At 40.5% G+C, this 25049-nt stretch overlaps 1 protein-coding gene across 1 annotated transcript; it reads left to right on the top strand.

Annotated features, from left to right (window-relative positions):
- The first annotated feature begins 1063 nt into the window (after nucleotides 1-1063).
- On the top strand, nucleotides 1064-23714 carry LOC126069480 (phosphatidylinositol-binding clathrin assembly protein-like). The gene is made up of 10 exons (XM_049872911.1): nucleotides 1064-1142; nucleotides 13162-13304; nucleotides 14757-14832; nucleotides 16212-16314; nucleotides 16475-16568; nucleotides 17680-17791; nucleotides 18676-18782; nucleotides 19408-19449; nucleotides 22223-22302; nucleotides 23597-23714. Exons 1-10 carry the CDS (start codon nucleotides 1064-1066, stop codon nucleotides 23712-23714), a joined length of 954 nt encoding a protein of 317 aa, XP_049728868.1.
- Nucleotides 23715-25049: the final 1335 nt, after the last annotated feature.

Raw genomic sequence — 25049 nt, 5'->3', positions numbered from 1 at the left:
TTTGTGGGATGTTACTAATGTGGTATTTAGCCCTAAATTCCTATATTAGAAAACAAGAAAGTTCTCAAATCAATATCATATTGCACTTTAAGAAACCAGAAAATACTAGTTCTTTGAAAAGATCGATAAAATTGCTAACTCTACCTAGCCAGTTTTTTCTCCCTAGAAAAAAAGAGAGAAAGCACACATCGTCCACATCACGAATGTTGTTGTTAGTTGCTATCAAGTCAATTTCCACGCATGGAGACCCATGTGTGCAGAGTAGAACTGCTCCACAGGATTTTCAAGGCTGTGACCTTTCGGAAGTAGATCACCAGGCCTGTCTTCGGAGGCACCTCCGGGTGGGTTAGAACCGCAACCTCTGACAGTAGTGGAGCGCTTAACTGTATCCACCACCCAGGCTGTTCATATCAAGAATGAGAGAGATGCTATCACTACACATTCTACAGATATTAAGAGGATAATGAAGGAATACTTGAAACAATTCTGTGGGTTTGTGTATCCGATGTTGGACTAGCGGTAACGGGAGATAACCTTAGGCAGGCTACAACCCCCATACCGTGTGACCAAAGTGTCCTAAGAATGCCTGAAGATCTATGAATATTTGTGTACAGGTTTCTGTGAGGACGTGTGTTTTAATTTCTCTTGGGTTTAGAGGTCTAGGATTGGATTTGCAGGCTGTTTTGTTACCGAGCGTCTACTATTCAAAGGGTCTGCCCTCGTTACTCTGAAGATGTCCCCCAAGCCCTGATCCTGCCCTCCGAATCCAAGCAAGTTCCTGGTACCCCCCTTCTTGGGCCCTGCCGCCATCTTTCCCAGCATTCTTGCGGAAGCCCTCGCGCCCCCCAGTTCAAACCCCACCGCATAATGCTGCCAGTCTGCCTCAGCTTGCGTGAAGAAAAGGTCGCCTGGTGAGGGCCGCCTGCAGGGCCAGGCCTTTCTTCCGTCACCTTGGGCGTCAGGTCTGTCGCCAGGGGAGCACTCCCTCAGTCTGCTGATCCGGAGGGGGACGGCACGGACGCCGCCGCCATCGCCCTCGTGGCTGGAGGTCCGCTAAGCGCTCATGGGGGCGTGTGTGTCCAAGGCTGCCCTTGGGGCGACAACGGATGAGCCCAGAGAGCCCGAGCCGAAACATCTGGCGGGTGAGTAGGCGGCTGGGATGGTCCATGCGCCTGAGGGGTCTGGGTGAGGGGAGAACCTTTAATGGCGGTACCCCTCCTCTCCTCCGCCTGAACTCTCACTTCAAGTGATCTCTGAATCCAGAAGGGAACCACTGACTTTGAAAATTCCAGACAAGTATTAAGAAGTTATTCAAAAGTTTAGCCTTTAGACTTCCTTAGATAGGACACAAAACCAAAAACAAAAGAACACCCGTTGCGGTCGAGTCGATTCCGACTCATAGCGACCCTATGGAACAGAGTAGAACTGCTCCATAGGGTTTCCAAGGATTCGAACTGGTGACCTTTTGGTTAGCAGCTGTAGCTCTTCACCACTACACCACCAGGTTTCCAGATAGGGCACAAAGGGTGGTGGAATAACAACCCAGACTTTTTAGAAAGGTCTCCTCACCTAAATCCACCCCAGCCCCTTATAAGCCGTGACTATCGACGAGTCTTCTGAAACACCAGGAAGGGAAATTCTGTTGCGTAGATCCTCCCATATGGAATCCTCCCATATGCATTCCAAACCTAAGGTCCACGAACAGGCTTTAGAGTGTCCACAGCAACATTTTCTGCTGCGTTTCTAGGACACCCTGGGTGGTGCGAGTTGTTAATACACTCCACTGCTAACCAAAATGAGGGCTGTTCAAACCCATCCAGAGGTGTGGAAGAAAGGCCTGGTGCTCTGCTTCTGAAAAATCAACCATTGAAAACCCTATGGAGCACAGTTCTACTCTGGCATACATGGGGTTGCTATGAGTCACTTGACTTGAAGGCAATGGGCATATACTGGTATGTGTTTCTAAGGAGAAGAATTTTGATTTTTAAAGTGATCTGTTGCCAAAAGACAAAATACACTCCCAAGCTGGCCCCACCCCACACTGTCTGAGTTCATAGTGAGCAATTACTTCATGATCAAACAATAGATGCTATTGGCGTATACATATATCCTCCCTCTATTGAAACCTTGATAGCTGGCTTACAAGTTTCATCACCTCTTTATTTTCTATTTTGCCTAAAAACTATTTATTGATTTAATCTGTATTTGCCTTCTGAAGATTTATTTATTTATTGTAATAATTTTTATTGAGCTTTAAGTGAACGTTTACAAATCAAGTCAGTCTGTCACATATAAGCTTATATACACCTTACTCCATACTCCCACTTACTCTCCCCCTAATGAGTCAGCCTGCTCCCTCCTTCCAGTCTCTCCTTTCGTGACAGTTTTGCCAGCTTCCACCCCTCTCTACCCTCCCATCTCCCCTCCAGACAGGAGATGCCAACACAGTCTCAAGTGTCCACCTGATACAAGTAGCTCACTCTTCGTCAGCATCTCTCTCCAACCCACTGTCCAGTCCCTTCCCTGTCTGATGAGTTGTCTTCGGGAATGGTTCCTGTCCTGGGCCAACAGAAGGTTTGGGGACCATGACCGCCGGGATTCCTCTAGTCTCAGTCAGACCATTAAGTCTGGTCTTTTTATGAGAATTTGGGGTCTGCATCCCACTGATCTCCTGCTCCCTCAGGGGTTCTCAGTTGTGCTCCCTGTCAGGGCATTCATCGGTTGTGGCCGGGCACCATCTAGTTCTTCTGGTCTCAGGATGATGTAAGTCTCTGGTTCATGTGGCCCTTTCTGTCTCTTGGGCTCATAGTTATCGTGTAACCTTGGTGTTCTTCATTCTCCTTTGATCCGGGTGGGTTGAGACCAATTGATGCATCTTAGATGGGTGTTTGTTAGCATTTAAGCCCCAGACCCCACACTTCAAAGTGGGATGCAGGCTGTTTTCATAATAGAATTATTTTGCCAATTCACTTAGAAGTCCCCTTAAGCCATAGTCCCCAAAACCCTGCCCTTGCTCTGCTGACCTTTGAAGCATTCAGTTTATCCCAGAAACTGCTTTTGCTCCAGTCCACTTGCTGACCTTCCCTGTATTGAGTATTGTCCTTCCCTTCACCTAAGGTAGTTTTTATCTACTAACTAATCAGTAAATAACCCTCTCCCACCCTCCCTCCCTCCCCCCTTGTAACCGCAAAAGTATGTGTTCTTCTCAGTTTATACTATTTCTCAAGATCTTATAATAGTGCTCTTACACAATATTTGTCCTTTTGCCTCTGACTAATTTCGCTCAGCATAATGCCTTCCAGGTTCCTCCATGTTATGAAATGTTTCACAGATTTGTCACTGTTCTTTATCGATGCGTAGTATTCCATTGTGTGAATATACCACAATTTATTTAACCATTCATCCGTTGATGGACACCTTGGTTGCTTCCATCTTTTTGCTATTGTAAACAGTGCTGCAATAAACATGGGTGTGCATATATCTGTTTGTGTGAAGGCTCTTATTTCTCTAGGGTATATTCCGAGGAGTGGGATTTCTGGGTTGTGTGGTAGTGCTATTTCTAACTGTTTAAGATAACGCCAGATAGATTTCCAAAGTGGTTGTACCATTTTACATTCCCACCAGCAGTGTATAAGAGTTCCAATCTCTCCACAGCCTCTCCAACATTTATTATTTTGTGTTTTTTGGATTAATGCCAGCCTTGTTGGAGTGAGATGGAATCTCATCGTAGTTTTAATTTGCATTTCTCTTATGGCTAGTGATCGAGAGCATTTTCTCATGTATCTGTTAGCTGCCTGAATATCTTCTTTAGTGAAGTGCTTGTTCCTATCCTTTGCCCACTTCTTGATTGGGTTGTTTGTCTTTTTGTGGTTGAGTTTTAGCAGAATCATATAGATTTTAGAGATCAGGCGCTGGTCAGACATGTCATAGCTGAAAATTCTTTCCCAGTCTGTAGGTGGTCTTTTTACTCTTTTGGTGAAGTCTATAGATGAGCGTAGGTGTTTGATTTTTCGGAGCTCCCGGTTATCTGGTTTCTCTTGGTCACTTTTGGTAATGTTTTGTATTCTGTTTATGCCTTGTATTAGGGCTCCTAACGTTGTCCCTATTTTTTCTTCCATGACCTTTATCGTTTTAGTCTTTATGTTTAGGTCTTTGATCCACTTGGAGTTAGTTTTTGTGCATGGTGTGAGGTATGGGTCCTGTTTCATTTTTTTGCAAATGGATATGCAGTTATGCCAGCACCATTTGTTAAAAAGACTATCTTTTCCCCAATTAACTGACACTGGGCCTTTGTCAAATATCAGCTGATCATATATGGGTGGATTTATATCTGGGTTCTCAATTCTGTTCCATTGGTCTATGTACCTGTTGTTGTACCAGTACCAGGCTGTTTTGACTACTGTGGCTGTATAATAGGTTCTAAAATCAGGTACAGTGAGGCCTCCCACTTTCTTCTTCTTTTTCAGTAATGCTTTACTTATCCGGGGCTTCTTTCCCTTCCATATGAAGTTGGTGATTTGTTTCTCCATCACATTAAAAAATGTCATTGGAATTTGGATGAGAAGTGCATTGTATGTATAGATGGCTTTTGGTAGAATAGACATTTTTACTATGTTAAGTCTTCCTATCCATGAGCAAGGTATGTTTTTCCACTTAAGTATGTCCTTTTTAGTTTCTTGTAGTAGTACTTTATAGTTTTCTTTATATAGGTCTTTTACATCTTTGGTAAGAATTATTCCTTAAGTATTTTATCTTCTTGGGGGCTACTGTGAATGGTATTGATTTGGTGATTTCCTCTTCGATGTTCTTTTTGTTGGTGTAGAGGAATCCAACTGATTTTTGTAGGTTTATCTTGTATCCTGATACTCTGCTGAACTCTTCTATTAGTTTCAGTAGTTTTCTGGAGGATTCCTTAGAGTTTTCTGTGTATAAGATCGTGTCATCTGCAAATAGAGATAATTTTACTTCCTCCTTGCCAATCTGGATGCCCTTTCTTTCTTTGTCTAGCCTAATTGCTCTGGCTAGGACCTCTAGCACAATGTTGAATAAGAGCGGTGATAAAGGGCATCCTTGTTCTCAAGGGAAATGCTTTCAGGCTCTCTCCATTTAGAGTGATGTTGGCTGTTGGCATTTGTAGAGATGCCCTTTATAATGTTGAGGAATTTTCCTTCAATTCCTATTTTGCTGAGAGTTTTTATCATGAGTGGGTGTTGGACTTTGTCAAATGCCTTTTCTGCATCAATTGATAAGATCATGTGGTTTTTGTCTTGTTTTATTTATATGGTGGATTACATTAATGGTTTTTCTAATATTAAAGCAACCTTGCATACCTGGTATAAATCCCACTTGGTCGTGGTGGATTTTTTTTTTTAATATGTTGTTGAATTCTATTGGCTAGAATTTTGTTGAGGATTTTTGCATCTCTGTTCATGAGGGATATAGGTCTGTAATTTTCTTTTTTTGTGATGTCTTTACCTGGTTTTGGTATCAGGGATATGGTGGCTTCATAGAATGAGTTAGGCAGTATTCCGTCATTTTCTATGCTTTGAAATAGTAGTGGTGGTGTTAACTCTTCTCTGAAAGTTTGGTAGAACTCTGCAGTAAAGCCGTCAGGGCCAGGGCTTTTTTTTGTTGGGAGTTTTTTGATTACTGTTTCAATCTCTTTTTTTGTTATGGGTCTATTTAGTTGTTCTACTTCTGATTGTGTTAGTTTTGGTAGGTAGTGTTTTTCCAGGAATTTATCCATTTCTTCTAGGTTTGCAAATTTGTTAGAGTACAATTTTTCGTAATAATCTGATATGATTCTTTAGATTTCAGATGGGTCTGTTGTGATGTGGCCCATCTCGTTTCTTATGCAGGTTATTTGTTTCCTTTCCTGTATTTCTTTAGTCAGTCTGGCCAATGGTTTATCAATTTTGTTAATTTTTTCTAAGAACCAGCTTTTGGCTTTGTTAATTCTTTCAATTGTTTTTCTGTTCTCTAATTCATTTAATTCCGCTCTAATTTTTATTATTTGTTTTCTTCTGGTGCCTGATGGATTCTTTTGTTGCTCACTCTCTATTTATTGAAGCTGTAGAGACAGTTCTCTGATTTTGGCTCTTTCTTCTTTTTGTATGTGTGCATTTATCGATATAAATTGGCCTCTGACCACTGCTTTTGCTGTGTCCCAGAGGTTTTGATAGGAAGTATTTTCATTCTCGTTGCATTCTATGAATTTCCTTATTCCCTCCTTGGTATCTTCTATAACCCAGTCTTTTTTCATCAGGGTATTGTTCATTTTCCAAGTATTTGATTTCTTTTCCCTAGTTTTTCTGTTATTGATTTCTACTTTTATTGCCTGTGGTCTGAGAAGATGCTTTGTAATATTTCGATGTTTTGGATTCTGCAAAGGTTTGTTTTATGACCTAATATGTGGTGTAGTCTAGAGAATGTTCCATGTGCACTAGAAAAAAAAGTATACTTTGCAGCCGTTGGGTGGAGAGTTCTGTATAAGTCAATGAGGTCAAGTTGGTTGATTGTTGTAATTAGGTCTTCCGTGTCTCTGTTGAGCTTCTTACTGGATGTCCTGTCCTTCTCCGAAAGTGGTGTGTTGAAGTCTCCTACTATAATTGTGGAGGTGTCTATCTCAGTTTTCAGTTCTGTTAAAATTTGATTTATGTATCTTGCAGCCCTGTCATTGGGTGCATAAATATTTAATATGGTTATGTCTTCCTGATCAATTGTCCCTTTTATCATTATGTAGTGTCCTTCTTTATCCTTTGTGGTGGATTTAAGTTTAAAGTCCACTTTGTTAGAAATTAATATTGCTACTCCTTTTTTGCTTATTGTTTGCTTGATGTATTTTTTTCCATCCTTTGAGTTTTAGTTTGTTTGTGTCTCTAAGTCTAAGGTGTGTCTCTTGTAGGCAGCATATAGACGGATCGTGTTTCTTTATCCAGTCCAAGACTCTCTGTCTCTTTATTGGTGCATTTAGTCCATTTACATTCAGCGTAATTATAGATAAGTATGTGTTTAGTGCTGTCATTTTGATGCCTGTTTGTGTGTGTTGTTGACAATTTCATTTTTCCACTTACTTTTTTGTGCTGAGACGTTTTTCTTTGTAAATTGTGAGATCCTCATTTTCATAGTGTTTGACTGTATGTTAGTTGAGTCGTTACGTTTTTCTTGGCTTTTATCTTGAGTTATGGAGTTGTTATACCTTTTTGTGGTTACCTTATTATTTACCCCTATTTTTCTAAGTAAAAACCTAACTTGTAACGTTCTATATCACCTTGTATCACTCTCCGTATGGCAATTCTATGCCACCTGTATTTAGTCCCTCTTTTTGATTATTGTGGTCTTTTACATATTGACTTCAATGATTCCCTGTTTTGAGTGTTTTTTTATTTTTTTTTAATTAATCTTAATTTGTTTTTGTGATTTCTCTATTTGAGTTGATATCAGGACGTTCTGTTTTGTGACCTTGTGTTGTGCTGGTATCTGATATTATTGGTTTTCTGACCAAACAATTTCCTTTAGTATTTCTTGTAGCTTTGGTTTGGTTTTTGCAAATTCTCTAATCTTGTGTTTATCTGTAAATATCTTAATTTCGCCTTCATATTTCAGAGAGAGTTTTGCTGGATATATGATCCTTGGCTGGCAGTTTTTCTCCTTCAGTGTTCTGTATATGTCGTCCCATTCCCTTCTTGCCTGCATGGTTTCTGCTGAGTAGTCTGAACTTATTCTTATTGATTCTCCCTTGAAGGAAACCTTTCTTTTCTCCCTGGCTGCTTTTAAAATTTTCTCTTTATCTTTGGTTTTGGCAAGTTTGATGATAATATGTCTTGGTGATTTTCTTTTTGGATCAATCTTAAATGGGGTTCAATGAACATCTTGGATAGATATCCTTTCATCTTTCATGATGTCAGGGAAGTTTTCTGCCAACAGATCTTCAACTATTTTCTCTGTGTTTTCTGTTGTCCCTCCCTGTTCTGGGACTCCAATCACACGCAAGTTATTCTTCTTGATAGAGTCCCACATGATTCTTAGGGTTTCTTCATTTTTTTTAATTCTTTTATCTGTTTTTTTTTTCAGCTATATTGGTGTTAATTCCCTGGTCCTCCAGATCTCCCAGTCTGCATTCTAATTGCTCGAGTCTGCTCCTCTGACTTCCTATTGCGTTGTCTAATTCTGTAATTTTACTGTTAATCTTTTGGGTTTCTGAATGCTGTCTCTCTATGGATTCTTCCAGCTTATTAATTTTTCCACTATGTTCTTGAATAATCTTTTTGAGTTCTTCAACTGCTTTATCTGTGTGTTCCTTGGCTTTTTCTGTAGATTGCCTTATTTCATTTCTGAGGTCATACCTGATATCTTGAAGCATCCTGTAAATTAGTTTTTTATATTCTGCGTGTGGCAATTCCAGGATTGTATCTTCGTTTGGGAAGGATTTTGAATCTTTAGTTTGGGGAGTTGTAGAAGCAGTCATGGTCTGCTTCTTTATGTGGTTTGATATCGACTGCTGTCTCCGAGCCATCACTAAGATATTGTAGTGATTTATTCTATATTTGCTCACTGAGTCTTATCTTGTTTTGTTTTCCTTCAGTATACATAGATGGGCTACTAGATTGCACTGTCTTGATTGTTGTAGCCCTTGACTCACTTATGTGGTATTACCAGCTGATTTGGGCTGTTACCAGATATATAAGCCTGAGTCCATTCACTATTCCTGAGTAGAATCTGATTTTGGGTCATCAAGTGTGTGGTGCAGACTGTCACCTATCCACCTAGAGAAGTAGTGGTGATAGTTGTGTGCACCAGATTCTAGTAGCAGCTGGGGTTCACACTCCAGGGAGGGGGCAGGATGCTGACAGGCTTCCCCCAAGTGTCAGCGAGGTAGGTGTGTCTCTATTCCTAAAGCACTTTGGTGGGTGGGCTCTGCAGCTGTACCTTAGGCCCCCAATGCAAGTACCTCTACAGATTGGTAGATGTCACCCTCCTTAGACCCCTGAGGCTGGAGGCTAGGTGGTCTGGGGGGAGCTTCAGGCCTCAGTTCCCTGTTGTGGGTCAGTGAGGGCTGTGTTGAATATGCAGAGATATCAGATCTGGGAAACTTGTCTTTCCAGTAAATCCCCTAAAACAAGTGCAGTCAGATCCCTATCAGAAATGCCTTTGCATTATAATAGCCACCTTGTTCCCTGTAGGGATGAAAGCCCGAGACTGTGGATCACATATGCTTGGCTGGAGCTGGTTCTGTGTTTTCAGTCCAATTAGGGAAGGATTTTTGGTCCCTGGGTTTTTTGTAGTTGGTTCTCTGAGGCCAGGAGAATGGGTTAAGAAAAGACAAAAACAAAACGAAAGAAAGAAAAACTGCAGAGTAGTTTACTTTCTGGCTCAGGAAATTCCAATGGCAATGAAGCTGCCTGGGAAGGGGCGGGGAGGGTTCAGATAAATCGGAGAGAGTAGCACCCCGGAATATAGATAAAGTTACTTATCTTGCTTGGGATGACTGTTTTATCTCAGATTCCCGAGGGGCGCGTCGACTGTGTGTGCTGGGTGGGTAGAGATTGTCTCCGATGGTCAGGCCCACGTCCCGTGCTTGCGCTGTCTCAGAAGCCGCGGTTAGTTCCTCCTCTCCCGGTCCAAAGTCCAGCGCCAAGGTTCCCCGGCAGGGACGCCGCAATCTTGGCTCCAAAACCAGTCGCTGCCTCCCGGTGAGTTCTCGTCCTGTCAGCCGCGTCACTGCGCTGCCTGCGTGCACTGGCTGGGCTTCCCCTGAGGTCAGTTCATTGGGTTAGGGCTGCGCCCTGTGATCGTGCCATCTCAGGATGCTGTGCTCAGTTCCCCTGCGCCCAGTCCAAAGCCCGGCACCAAGGTTTCCTGACTTGGACGCTGGCTCCAGGCTCCGAAAACAGTCGCTGCTTCCCCGTGGTTGTTTGTTCTCAGTCTCTGTCACTCAGGTCAACTCTTTAAATCTGTGTTTGATGGTCAGGGTTAGTAGATTGTCATGTATGTCATCGATTCACTTGTTTTTCCGAGTCTTTGTTGCAAGAGGGATCCGAGGTAGCGTCTACCTAGTCAGCCATCTTGGCTCCCAAGGTTTATTTTCTTATCAGGACAATGTATATGTGTTATAGCAACTAATAGTTTACTAAATTAAGAAATAAAGGTTAATTTCGTTTACGTATATTCTTAAAAGTTTGCTGAACGTTATTCTGGGCAGGCCCTATACTAGGCTCGGTGGCGGTGTGTATTATATTATCCAGCCCTGGATTTTCCTGTAATACGTGCCAGATTGGCTTCTCCAGATCTAAAGGATGAGCAGCAGTTAGCTAGGTCAAAGGGAAGGGAAGGGGGCACCATGAAATCATGGGGAGACAAACTAAGAGCCAGGAAACAGGAAACTGTTTACAGAAAGGGGGGTGAAGCAGACTGGGAGATAAGAGCAGATGAGAGAATTTCACTCTTCATAACCTTACACATGAGACGACAGCTGGCATATAATTAGGCATTTACACAGTATATTTGTCGAATAAATGAATCAGGGTCTACAGTCAGGGTCAGTCTATTACTTCAATCCACTAGCATGTTTGTTACACACCATTCTCATACCTATCCTGGTGATACTCATGTGAGGATGCTGATTAATGAGTAAGTGCTAGGAATGAAGTTATTTTGTAATAATACTTTATAGACGGTTTTGAAAGGAAAGGGAATTTTAAATTGTTAAACAGTAGGAAATCGTATTCTTAAATGGGAAGATGAAGTGATAAAAGTCCCCTTTTGAGCGGCTGTATGAAGTGAATTGATGAATGGTTATAACCCTGAGACAGGAAATTAAAAAGCTATTGCAGTAAACCAGGTACAAGTTTATGGGGGAGTGAATTCAAGAAAAGGAAGCAGTAAGTGGCTAAAGGATGCGGTCAGGGAAGGATCAGAGAGGGGGTGGCACTAAAAGGAACGCTGCCCGAACTTTCATGGAATGACACTTCTTGAGAGAGGCAGTACGACATCATGGTGAATAGCTTGGTCTCTGGAGTCAAGCAAATCTGGTTTCAAACCCCAGCCCTGCTACATAACTGTCTGTATGACCTTGGGTACATCACTTACCTTCTTGAGCCCTGTTGTTGATGTTGTCATTAGCTGCCATGGAGTTGGTTCTGACTCATAGCAACCTTATATAGAACAGAACGAAATGCTGCCTGGTCCTGCGCCATCCTCATAATCGTTATGCTTGAGTCCATTGTTGCAGCCACTATGTCAGTCCATCTAGTTGAGCGTCTTCCTCTTTTTTGCTGATCCACTACTTTACCAAGCATGATGTCCTTTTCCAGTGACTGATCCCTCCTGACAACATGTCCAAAGTATGTGAGACATAGTCTTGCCATCCTTGCTTCTAAGGAGCATTCCGGTTGTACTTCTCCCAAGACAGATTTGTTTGTTCTTTTGGCAGTCCACGGTATATTCAATATTCTTCGCCAACACCACAATTCAAAGGCGTCAATTCTTCTTCTGTCTTCCTCATTCTTTGCCCAGCTTTCACATGCATATGAGGCAACTGAAAACACCATGGATTGGATCAGACGCACCTTAGTCTTCGAGGTGACATCTTTGCTTTTCAACACTTTAAAGAGGTCTTTTGCAGCAGATTTGGCCAATGCAATGTGTCTTTTGATTTCTTGACTGCTGCTTCCATGGGTGTTGATTGTGGATCAAAGTAAAATGAAATCCTTGACAACTTCAATCTTTTCTCCATTCATCATGATGTTGCTCATTGGACCAGTTGTGAGGATTTTTGTTTTTATGTTGAGGTGCGATCCATACTGAAGGCTGTGGTCTTTGATCTTCATTAGTAAGGGCTTCAAGTCCTTTTCACTTTGAGCAAGCAAGGTTGTGTCATCTGCGTAACGCAGGTTGTTAATCAGTCTTCTTCCAATCCTGATGCCCCGTTCTTCTTCATATAGTCCAGCTTCTTGTATTATCTGCTCAGCATACAGATTAAATAGGTATGGTGAAAGAATACAACCCTGACACACACCTTTCCTGACTTTAAACCAATCAGTATCCCCTTGTTCTGTCCGAACAACTGCCTCTTGATCTATGTAAAGGTTCCTCATGAGCACAGTTAAGTGTTCTGCAATTCCCATTCTTCGCAATGTTATCCATAATTTGTTATGATCCACACAGTCAAATGCCTTTGCATAGTCAATAAAACACAGGTAAACATCCTTCTGGTATTCTCTGCTTTCAGCCAGGACCCATCTGACATCAGCAATGATATCCATGGTTCTACATCCTCTTCTGAAACCATCTTGAATTTCTGGCAGTTCCCTGTCGATATACTGCTTCAGCCGTTTTTGAATGATCCTCAGCAAAATTTTGCTTGCATGTGATATTAATGACATTGTTCTATACTTTCCACATTTGGTTGGATCACCTTTCTTGGGAATAGGCATAAATATGGATGTCTTCCAGTCAGTTGGCCAGGAAGCTGTCTTCCATATTTCTTGGCATAGACAAGCGAGCACTTCCAGTGCTGCATCTGTTTGTTGAAACATCTCAATTGGTATTCCGCCAATTCCTGGAGCCTTGTTTTTTGCCAGTGCCCTCAGTCCTATTCTTGAGTACTAGTCATTCATTTAATAATCAGTTATGACCTGTTATACTCCAGCTGCTGTGCCGAGTCTTGGGGAGATACTGGTGACAAAAAGGACTTTGTCCCTGCTCTCATCAAGTACACAGAATATAATATGCTAGAGAGGCATTAAATAAATATTCATGTAACATAAAACAAAAAAACCAAACCTGTTGCCAGTGAGTCAATTCTGACTCACAGTGACCCTATAAAACACGGTAGAACTGTCCCATTAAGGTTTCCTAGGCTATAATCTTTATGGAAGCCTATTGCTGCATCTTTGTCCTGTGGAGCCGCTGGTGGTTTCGAACCTCTGACCTGCCTTTCAGTTAGCAGCCAAGCACTTAACCACTGCACCACCAGGGCTCCTTTCCTGTAACATATCAGTATAAATCGTAATAAGTGTAATGAAGAAAAAGTTTTGGTTTATTCCCTTTGTCATTTTCAGAGATTTTAGTGCATCCGTGTTTAAGTTAAAGTTACCAATGTTGGATTTGAAAGTTGTTTCTCAGGCTGTATTTTAATGCTCTTCACTGTCTCTAATTTAGATCTAATACGGTACATAAATGGAACAAGTATGAGCGTTGAACGTCTGGCTGATGTTCTTGCAGAAAAAACTGGGAGCAGCAGCTGGGTGGTGGTGTTCAAAGCCCTGGTTACGGTACATCACCTCATGGTGCATGGAAATGAGGTGAGCTTGGTGTATGTTCAAATGGCAGCCGTTTCCTTCCTTGTAGTACAAAGGACTGTGAGCACTCAATCCTAAAATGTTCTTGGTTTGTCAAGGACTTACTGCCTTTTATTTTCATTGGTGACAAGTGGGGAGAGTGAATAGCAGTATGTGTTAGAAAACTTTTTTTTCCGTTTTTATTAATGACTGTATTTTTGCAATCAGTTTTCATTGAGCTATAGCATTTCAGCCACTAATTCTCTCAGTTCTTTAACTGATTTAGAACAACAAGAACAAAACCTCAAAAATGTATTACTGCATAATGGCTTTCCTTTTCCAGCGGAGACTGGACACCTGAATGTGTCTTGTCCTCACCTGTCCACCTCTCCGCACATACACACACTCTTGATATTTTGCAGAACTGAAATGCTATGTAACATTATTATTTTCTATTTGAAATACACATTTTGTCTCAGTAAGCTTTGCATTAAAAAATTAAGGTTGAGAAATTGGCTGACTTTGAAACTTACAAAGCAATGGTAATTACACAGTATGGTATTGGTAAAAATAGAACATAAATATGAATGGAACATAATAGTGAACTCAGAAATAGAACTGTACTTATATGGAAGCTTGCTGGCACTCAAACATGTGGGGAAGAGTATGAAATTTAAAATAAAGCAGCACAAATGGTCTTCTTATGAAAAAATAGAATGAGATCCTTATCGTATATACAAAAATAAATTCCACATGGATGAAATACCTAAATGCTAAAAACTAAAATGGTTTTTAAAAAATGAGCATTGAGGCACATCTAGTAAAACTGAAAATGCTCAGCCCAGTGACCCAGCAGATCCACCTCTCACAACATGTTTATAGTAATGAAAAACTGGAAGTCGCCTAAATTCCCGTCAGTAGGGAACAGATAGCCAAAATGAGGCGTGTTTATATGATGAAATATTATATGACATTAAATGGAATATATACCAACATGGCTAGATCTCAGAAACAGTGCTGAGCACTTTAACTTTATCTGTAATACTTTATTCCTTTTACTTTAAACGATATGCTTGAAGCAAGTATGTCAAAACATTAACAGTTGTCATTTCTGAGTAGTGAGGTACACAGATATATCCTAGTATTCCTTACATTATTCTGTAATGTAAAATTTCTCAAAATCCACAAGTGGGGAAATGGCTCGATAGAAAGTCTGGGTGGAGGGAAAGACCATGTGTTCATATGGGCTTTCATATTTAACCTCTTGTTGATTTGGGGGTTATATAAACAGAGGACAGTTGACTGCACTGCCAAGCCTTATGTTGGGTAGCCCAGGATCAGATGGTGGTCAGCTTAGTAAATGTTCCTTGAATAAATAGAAGCTGTGTGATAGACTTGTTAAATATGACAAAATTATTAATGAATTCTATTTGTGTACAGAAGCTAATTTTAGAATTTGCTACATTTGTTTGACAGCGTTTTATCCAACATCTTGCATCTAGAAACTCCTTGTTCACTTTACACAACTTCCTGGATAAAAGTGCCATAGAGGGTAAGATGATTCTTTGATGAAATATGTCTACGTGGCAGGGAGGGAAAAGTTCTCAAAACCATGTCTGGTTAAAAAAAAATCGGTTCTAAATTGTGAAGAGTATGGTATATTGTACATTTTATGAAGGTAAAGAATCCTGTAATCCATTGGAACAATATATATTTGAGTGCCTACTAACAATAACGGAACATGCTGTGTGCTAGAGGCAGAGGGGTTGATGAGACATGTCTGTATGATTTGGAAGACAAATAAAGAAGCAGGCTGTTTGAATATGACATGATAATAGCCATGATGGGGTTGCAGTGGGTGCCTGGGGGCACCTAACCAGCCTGAGGATGTATTCACTTTGCAGTCCAGTCTCCTTGCTGTTGCTCACATATGACAAGCACATCCCTGCCTAAGGGCCTTAGCACTTGCTGCCCCTTCTTCCTGGATTGCTCTCCCCGAGCCATTCATGGGGTCCCCACTGCACCTCCAGATCTTTACTCAGAGAGGCCTTCCTTGTTCAGCCCCTTCTATGCCTAAATTTTGTTCTTTCCACCACCTAACCCTCTGTTTTCCTTTTCTTTTAATTGTCTGTCAATCTCCATTGGAATGTAAGCTCCTTGAGAGCAGAAATTTTTGTCTGTTTTGTTCACCGCTGAACTTCCAGGCCCTCGGGCAATGCCTGGCTCATAGTAGGTGCTCATTAATTACTTGATGAATGAATGAATGAATTCACTAAATGAATCAAGGTACACTTGTAGGTTGTGTAGCGGGGAGTTGAGTTTCTATCATGGCCTTTCTTCATTATCTACATGAAGTAGGAGGCATGGTCATTTGTTGAGTGGAGAGGGTCGTTGGGGAGGGATGCTGGCAATGGGATAGAGGTTTAAGGAGAATGCTAAGAATTTACAGTAGTTTCTGTGGAAATGGTGAAAGGGCTTATAAAGGTCAAGGTCAAATATTTTCTCTGTTGGAAACCCTGGTGGCGTAGTGGTTACGTGCTACGGCTGCTAACCTAAAGGTCGGCAGTTCAAATCCTCCGGGCGCTCCTTGGAAACTCTACTGGGGCAGTTCTACTCTGTCCTGTAGGGTCGCTGTGAGTCAGAATTGACTCCACGGCAATGGGTTTGGTTTTTTTCCTTTATTTCCTCTGTCTGGGAATGTCACAATCAATACCACCATTATAGGGTGTTATCAAAGCTTTGAAGAAATAAAAAATAATCTTTAACAGAAAGCTTGGGGGATTTTGAACTAGATTAATAAAGCCATTGTGGCTTTTGTGCTTCAAAGGTATTTTTGAGGTATGCAGCTGAATGTGGAATAATAAGTATTGACATATATTGTAAACAGTTAATATTGGTTAAATTGGAAATAACAAAATATCTCCTGTTTAGGTTATACAATGTCAACCTTCATCAGACGATATAGCAGGTACTTGAATGAGAAGTCACTTGCGTATAGACTGATTGCATCTGACATCACCAAAACCAAGAGAGGGTCAGTAAATATGATTAGTTCGTAAGCAAGAAATACTGAAATACACATGTATTTGATATGTAGTTTGTCAAAAGCACAACTGTGTTTCAAAATGATGATGTCACAGTGCTTCTTAAACTCTTAATTACTGGTGTTTATGAATTTCTTTTCTCTCTTATAGGGTGGATGGTATGATGAGGACCATGAATACTAAAGAGCTGCTAAACACGCTTCCAGTAATTCAAATCCAGTTTGATGCTCTTCTTAATTTTAATGTAAGAGCTTTGTAAACCCTTTTAAACAATATTGGTAAATTGTATTACTTAATTATAGGTGGGAGAAAGAATTTTTTTTAAATAATTTTTATTGTGCTTTAAGTGAAAGTTTACAAATCAAGTCAGTCTCTCACACAAAAACCCATATACACCTTGCTACACACTCCCAGTTACTCTCCCCCTAATGAGACAGCCCGCTCTCTCCCTCCACTCTCTCTTTTCATGTCCTTTTCGCCAGCTGCTAACCCCCTCCACCCTCTCATCTCGCCTCCAGGCAGGAGATGCCAACATAGCCTCAAGTGTCCACCTGATCCAAGAAGCTCACTCCCCACCAGCATCCCTCTCCAACCCATTGTCCAGTCCAATCCATGTCTGAAGAGTTGGCTTCGGGAATGGTTCCTGTCCTGGGCCAACAGAAGGTCTGGGGGCCATGACCACCAGGGTCCTTCTAGTCTCAGTCAGACCATTAAGTCTGGTCTTACGAGAATTTGGGGTCTGCATCCTACTGCTCTCCTGCTCCCTCAGGGGTTCTCTGTTGTGTTCCCTGTCAGGGCAGTCATCGGTTGTAGCCGGGCACCATCTAGTTCTTCTAGTCTCAGGATGATGTAGTCTTTGGTTCATGTGGCCCTTTCTGTCTCTTGGGCTCATAATTGCCTTGTGTCCTTGGTGTTCTCCATTCTCCTTTGATCCAGGTGGGTTGAGACTCATTGATGCAGCTTAGACGGCTGCTTGCTAGTCTTTAAGACCCCAGACACCACTCTTCAATGTGGGATGCAGAATGTTTTCTTAATAGATTTTATTATGCCAGTTGACTTACATGTCGCCTCAAACAATGGTCCCCGGACCCCTGCCCCTGTTACGCTGGCCTTTGAAGCATTCAGTTTATTCAGGAAACTTCTTTCCTTTTGGTTTAGTCCAGTTGTGCTGACCTCCCCTGTATTGTGTGCTGTCTTTCCGTCACCTGAAGTAGTTCTTATCTACTATCTAATTAGTGAATACCCCTCTCTCACCCTCCCTCCCTCGCCCGTCTCGTAACCACAAAAGAGTGTTTTTGGGAGGAAGAATTTTTCTAAGCTGGTAGTGATTGATTAGTCTTTTATTTAATTTTCAGGCAAATCCCGATGAACTGACCAATGGAATAATACGTGCCGCTTTTATGCTCCTGTTTAAAGATTCTCTTCGGCTCTTTGCAGCTTATAATGACGGGATCCTTAATCTTCTAGGTAGGCCAAACAATAAACATTACTTTCTAAAAAATAAAATTGTAGACATAATTTATATGTAAAAATCTTGTAGACTCATATTTGTTTTAGACTCAGAAGATCCTTGCAGGGTCATGTATGTTTTTAAATAATGAGACATCATATTGCTCTTTGATTAGAAATTTTTGGCTAATAAGCCACAGAATTTTTCCATTTCTCTGTAAGTACTAACTGATATTTCTGGGAGATTTACCAGGGAATCAACATGGGTTGCCATATTTATACATTACACATTAATGTCCACTTACACCAAGGTCAGATAATATAGTTCTGGCTTTCCTAAGAAGATACAGCCTATATCATAAGTAATTTTTATTGATGATATATAAACATATATTTCTTAGTCTTTTAAGGAAATTTCTGTGATCATTTAGTCCTGATGAATGATGCATTTCATGGGACAGGTTCTCCAAACCTTACTGATGGAAATTTTAGATCTCTTTGTATATTGAAGACGTACTTAGTACACTTGTGAAGTTATAAAAGAGTAGGAAACACAGCCTGTTCTCCCAGAGACCTTTAGAGTTTGATTTTAATCAAAAGTGACTATAAATTAGAGGTTGTAGAAATTAAAATCTAAACTATTTGTGTATGCCATTAAATTCCATATATACCATATCCCAGCACCTATGTTTGGCATGCAGTAGTTACTCCATAAAAATCTGTTTATATGGATTGAGCAGTGTTATTTCTTGTTTTTACGACAGAGAATAACTGGATTAAAACTATTTATAATTGTTTCAAGCAAGTGAAAATCATACCCAGAGTCAGAATAATCAGAATAGAGTAAAACTTGAAATTGCTAAGATGTTGCATCCTTCATGGAATTTTTTTCCTATTTTTAGACAAGTATTTTGACATGAGGAAGAGTCAGTGCAAAGAAAGTTTGGATATTTACATCAAGTTCCTTGGAAGAAAGACCAAATTGGCACAATTCCTCAAAGTTGCAGAGGTACAGAAATCCATTTTTTTTCTACTCAAGGCTGCTCTTTTATTCTGCATTAGTATAGTATCACTACCACCACACAAACACACAGAAATTAGTAGTTTTTGTAACTACTTTGTAAACAGTATAACTAAAAACTAAAATTACATACTGCAGATGTACTATCTAATCCACCCTGATGCTCTGACTGGGGGCACTTTCTCTATTGACACTCAAGAAACCTAAGCCAGATCAATATAAAGAGAACCACACCTAGGCAAGTGATAGTCAAAATTCTGAAAACCAAAGATGAAGCAGAAAGCAAGAAAAAGGACACACTGCACACAGGAGAGCAAAAATATGAATAATGGCTGACTTCTAACCACTTGAAAAATTATAACACATTTGCATGATATCCAAAATGCAGCTTAGCTCCTTGCAAAACACCGAAGACTCAATTTTTGGCAAGTCTTTTTCTTTTAGAGTTGTATCCTTCAGTTTGTGCTTAAGTGTTTTCCTTGATCTAGATAGGAACCAGTCCAGGAAGGCATTCATGCTCTTGGTAGTATTTTCTCTTTCAAGTACACATTGGTCTCCAATTACTTTGCTGCCACTCCCTGCAGTAATTTTTTTTTTTTTTTTGTGAGTTCAGCAGGTTGGAATTGCCCAGAGAGACATTCCGTATCTTACTCAGGTCAGTGTACCTCTTCACCTCTCCTGTGCACTTAAATGACTTTTTTGTCTTTATGCTTTTGTGTTTATTATGTTAATCATCATCTGATATGCCATCCTTTGCCCTATACTTATATGTGTGTTTTCATTTCCCCAAGTGACATACTTATATATAGCCATAGACTTTTGTCTTCTGAACAGATCTGTGAAATTTCGTCTTGTTAAAGAGGCCTTGTCCTATTGAGTGCTAATGGTGATTCATGGCATACTAACTAGACCATGCTTTTAAAATGGACAAAACTGAGCAGTGGAAAGAAGAGAGTATTTGGAGTAATGACCTTGGGTTTGAATGTTTCCTTGTTCACCTTTTACGTGTGTCATCTCAAGCAACTCATTTCCACTCTCAGTTTCTGCAACTACAAAATGGGTATGCCTGTATACCTCATAGAAATGTGGGGATTAAATTAGCTCAGGCTTTTTCCACCCACAGCAGCTAGTCATCAGGGATCCCCCATAGGACCATGGGTGTGATCTGAGGTAGACGTGGCAGTGCAGCAAGAGTGGACAAGATGGGGGTCTGGCAGATCCTGAAGGGACATGGAACTTGTAGGGCAGGAGCTTCAGTATCATCTCTAACAAGGGAGCAGGGGAACACTTCTTCAGTGTCAAAGATTTTGGGGGAATATGGAGATTCAGGACTTTCAGGGCTTCACTCTTTGCCAACCAGGGCCCTGACCGTGGCAATGCAGACCTGCCTTGGTTGGGTCTTGAGAAATGAAGGACTATCTGAAATAACACAAGTGGAATGCTCAGAACAGTGCCTGGCGCAGGTGGCAGTGATGTGTATGGGAACAGGCCTGTGAAGAAAGAGAGAATAAAGATGTAGGGGGAAAAGGAGGCTAATTGATGGGTGCAGTCTCCTAGGGAATGAGAGGATGCTGGACCCAGAACACAAGAGGGAAGTGGTGGCCTCAAATAGGAGGAGACAGGAGGAAAGGATGGTTGCAGATGGAAGCAAAACGTTAGGTTTGGGGCAGGGAAGGAGGGAGTGTCTGTCTGATACTAGTAAATCTTAGAATAAAAGAAATTAGCCCTCTCAAGTATACACAGCACAGATATTCGTTCATGTACAGATACATACGAAGGAGGACTTGTACACACACATGTAACCTCACAGGATAGTCCACAATATGAACAACTATTAGGCTGCCTAAATGAGAAGTCAAGTGATAAGTGGTGGGGAGGTGGGAGAGACAATGAGCATGTCAGGGTTAGTAGGAGAGAAGACTAGAGTCATTACTGAAGGGGACAGAACAAATACTCCAGAAGAATGACTAGATATGTCATTATTATTACTCTGATTTTTCTCTTACATTGACTGTGCTTCCTTGAGGGAAGTGGTGGGGGCAAGAATGAGTCCTTCACTGAGAACCATAGCTCTGCCATCTTAGGGGCACAGACGAGCATTAACTGACTGAGGCTTGGCATCAACCTCCTTCAGTGCCAAGCGCCTGTGGCAGGCGTTCTAAGGGGACATTTGACCAGAGGAGCCCTCAGGTAGAGGGCCGAGTTTCCCATTGTGTCACCTTCTCCCTTCTTCACCTCAGCTCCAATCTCCAGGACCCCTGTGTCAGAAATGAAGTAGGTGGCTACAAGAGAGGCTAAGGAAGGCAGGCTGGTAAACTTCCATGCAAATTCCCACATCATTCAACCATACATCAACTGTTCATACTGCTGAGCTTCTTTCTCCGAACACTGCCCCCAGGCCTTGAGCCAGCACAGAAAGCAATTTGTCATGGCCTTAGATTTTCTCGAGTGTCCTAGAAACCCTGGAATGCAGTGAAATGCAGGCTTAGTGGGAGGGGAGTGAGTGAATTACACCAGCCCCACTTTTGCCCTAATCAGTCAGTCTCCTTGAAACAGGCCTGCTCAAAACAATGAAAAGTTTCAGAGTTTTTTCAGCAAATCTGATGCCACATTCCACGAAGGACGAGTTAAGGTCTTCCTCTGTGAGTGTAGCTTGGTCAGTTTCTCCTTGTGTTTCCAGCAGGTTCTACTTTATATGAATTGACGCTGAACTACTAGATGGTGCAGACTTACCATTTTAGAGATCCCTTCCGAATTTTACCTTTCTTAGGAGGATATCTCCCTCTTTTCCTTAGTTCATCTTTTTTTGCCTTGCCCTTTTTTTTTTTTTTTTTTTTGGTATTGTCTGGTGTTAACAGAGTCTCCTTTTGTGAGGGGCCGTTTGGTATATCTGTGTCCATCCATGGACTTTCAGCCATTATTGCCATTTTGTTTTGGGTGTGACTTCTGATTGCTCTTTTCTGCAATCTGATGCATTTTATTTATTTATTTTTTGTTTATATGATTCAGACACATAACTTGAAAATCTGATTTGATAACAAGATGCTACTTTTAATAATGAATTTACATGTAGGAAATAATTGACTTTAATGGCTAAACTTTCTGCATTTGCCCAAAACCAAACCCATTGCTGTGGAGTAGATCCTGACTCATAGTCGGACCCTATAGGACAGAGTAGAGTTGCCCCATAGGGTTTTCAGGGCTGTAATCCTTACAGAAGCAGACCACCACATATTTCTCCTACAGAGTGGCTGGTAGGTTTGAACCACAGACCCTTCAGTTAGCAGTCGAGTGCTTAACTACTGCACCACCAGGGCTCCTATAGAGATGTCTTATTTTATGTTTTCGAAATCTCTTTTATAATGTAGGAGAGAACGAATGTGCTAAAAACTATCAGGAAATAAGTCTTTTAAAATAACTATTTTTAGACACCCCGCAGTTTACTTGAAGCACTACAACAGCATTTAGCTTCTTTGGAAGAGAAAAACAACTTTTTGCCTTCTTACAGGTAGGTTAATAAATGTCTTAATGTAAACTAATTTTGTTTCCCTGTAAACACTTTCACTCATCCTACATTTTCAGCAATATGAGAATGACTAAAGTTATGGGTTTTGCATATGATGGAATACTATTCAGCTATTTAAAATTATGATGATATGGAACAGAGTTTTTCAGCCTTTTGTAGGATTACATATTCTTCACAAAGCTTTTTATTACACTCAGTGATTCTCAAAGTCAGAGGTTGGGATGGGAATATCCCCTTCTTTTGATGAATTAGATTTTTTCCCCTGTTGCAGAAGATTATTTAATACCATGGCAAACTGTTCCTTCACAAAACAGTCTGTGTAGTACACACATAACACACACGTGTGTGTGTGTGTGTTTGTGTGTGAGGTACCATTGAGTCAATTCTGACTCATAGCGACCCTGTGTACAACAGAAAAAAGCACTGCCCGGTCCTGCGCTATCCTCACAGTTGTTAAATTTCTTGAGCCCACTGTTGCAGCCACTGTGTCAATCTATGTCCTTGAGGATCTTCCTCTTTTTCTCTGACCCTGTGCTTTTATCAAAACCATTAGCAGGTTTTCACTGGCTAATTCTTTTCAGAAGTAAACCGCCAGGTCCTCCTTTCTAGCCTCTCTTAGTCTGGAAGTTCAGGTGAAACCTGTCCACCATGGGGACCCTGCTGGTATTTGAATACTGGTGGCATAGCTTCCAGCATCACAGCAACACGCAGGCCCCCCCCCCCAGTATGACAGACTGACAGACACATGGGGGATACACACATGTAGTCCTCTATATGTGAATATACATATAAATTAAATAATGCATATACCTCAAAATGTTTACATTAGCTATTTGAGTAGAAAAATTATGGATGATTTCAGTTTTTCTCTTTGTACTTTTCTATATTGCCCAAAATTTCTATAAACCTGTTGTCATCGGGTTGATTCGGACTCACAGGAGCCCTATAAGACAGAGCAGAACTGCCCCACAGGGTTTCCAAGGAGTTAGCAGCCAAGCTCTTAACCATTGAGCCACCAGGGCTCCAGAATTTCTACAAGTTTGTATTATTCATTTATTCCACTTTTATAGGTTATGTTCATTGGTAATTGAATTGTATTTTCACCCTCTATTAGGCAACAAGCCTGTTGAATGATTCTTAATTACCTCTTATCATAGATAGGCATGTTTTTTTTTGGGATGGATGAATTAATTAAAGAACATAGGTTCAGCTGTGTAAGATATATGTGATTCTGTTTATTTTCCAATGTGCATCATCTTTCTTGTGATCTCCTAAGTTTCCAGCATGCATTGATTCCCTCCATACCAAATACTCCAGTTGTGAAAGCTTCAGCAAGCGATGGTTGGTTTGAAGGTAATATAACTCTATTACATGAGTATGTCAAGAATATTTGAGGTCAGGATTAGAATCTTTAAATCTTCAGCTGCTTAACCACCTACTCTGCTACCACTTGGTAAAGCAGAGTCTTTGGCCCAGAAATTTCATTTATAGAAATTTATCCAACATATATATATTCATAGTTGTGAAATGATGTATGAACAAGGATATCCATTACAACATTGTAATAACAAAATGGCTATCAGTAAGGGACTGTCTTTTTTTTACTGAAATGGAACAATCTCCAAGATGTAATATTAAATGAAAAAAGAGCAAAGTGTAGAACAAAATATAGCATGCTATAATCTTTGTTTTTAAAAACAGAAAAAAACAAAGAATATGTATTTACAATTTCTTATTGCATACTTCTAGAGGGAGATACAAGAAATAAGTACCTACAAGAAGAATCTGGTGGTTCATGGACAGAGAGATAGGTGGAGAGCTTTCACTGTGTACCATTTTGTACCATGCAAATCGTTACCTATTAAAAATATGAATTTTACAAAGAAATACATATCTACATCCTTACATACCTATAGGGTGATGCCTTGTAGTGCTTAAGGTGGAAGTCCTTTGCAATTCCTTAAGGTTAGTTTACCTCATAGCTCAGCTGTATGCTACAGACAGGTCATACCAGCTTACAAGAACCGATTGTTAAAACTTCAGGAGTCTTGCCAGCTGACTGATGTCATGTTGGTAGTTTGAACTGGCCACAGTGGGAGTATTTACACCACAGAAATGGGCAAACACTACAAATCAGGCCTCTTTTTTTATTCCTAGAGAACTGATTGTTATAAATTTACCAGCACATGACTGCTCATAGGTGGCCATAATCTGTTTTTTAATAGGTGATTGTGTTTCAATAATGTTACTTGATTGTCTATTCTAGACAAAGATCTATGTAATAATGAGCTGTATTATCATAGGGTTTATATGTATTTGAATTAAAGCTTTTTCCTAATTTAACTTAAAGACAAACTATTTATTTTAAATACTGTTTTTCTTTTCTTTTTTTTTTTTTGGTACATATTTTTTCAATGGACATACCTTCTGCATCTTCGATGGGTAAGTTTGACCAGAACTATGAGGAACATAAGTCCTTTGAGTAAAATCAGATGCATAGCAAAAGTGGTACATTTCCTTCATTTCCAAAAGAATAACTACTATCACTGTTTTGAGTCACTATAGTTTGGGAATGATTCGTGCTTACAACAGATATTACAAGACAGTTAAATGTAGTGGTGATAAACACAAGTTGTAGAGTCAGTCCAATTTGAATGTGAATCCCATGTAAAGCATAGGAGGAGTAGAGGAGCTATTCTATTATGAATGCCTGTAGGGCTTGATTACCA

The sequence above is a fragment of the Elephas maximus genome, chromosome X (assembly GCF_024166365.1).
Source record: "Elephas maximus indicus isolate mEleMax1 chromosome X, mEleMax1 primary haplotype, whole genome shotgun sequence".
Taxonomy (NCBI): domain Eukaryota; kingdom Metazoa; phylum Chordata; class Mammalia; order Proboscidea; family Elephantidae; genus Elephas; species Elephas maximus.
The sequence above is the reverse complement of the archived record's forward strand: the minus strand, read 5'-3'. Positions and strand labels throughout refer to the sequence as shown.

Bases quoted from the DNA above. Each gene is read 5' to 3' on its own strand.
- LOC126069480 (XM_049872911.1), top strand. From the start codon at position 1,064: ATGGGGGCGTGTGTGTCCAAGGCTGCCCTTGGGGCGACAACGGATGAG. The intron at 17,792-18,675 runs GTAGGCCAAACA...TCCTATTTTTAG, and splicing joins CGGGATCCTTAATCTTCTAG to ACAAGTATTTTGACATGAGG. The intron at 22,303-23,596 runs GTAGGTTAATAA...TGATCTCCTAAG, and splicing joins AACTTTTTGCCTTCTTACAG to TTTCCAGCATGCATTGATTC.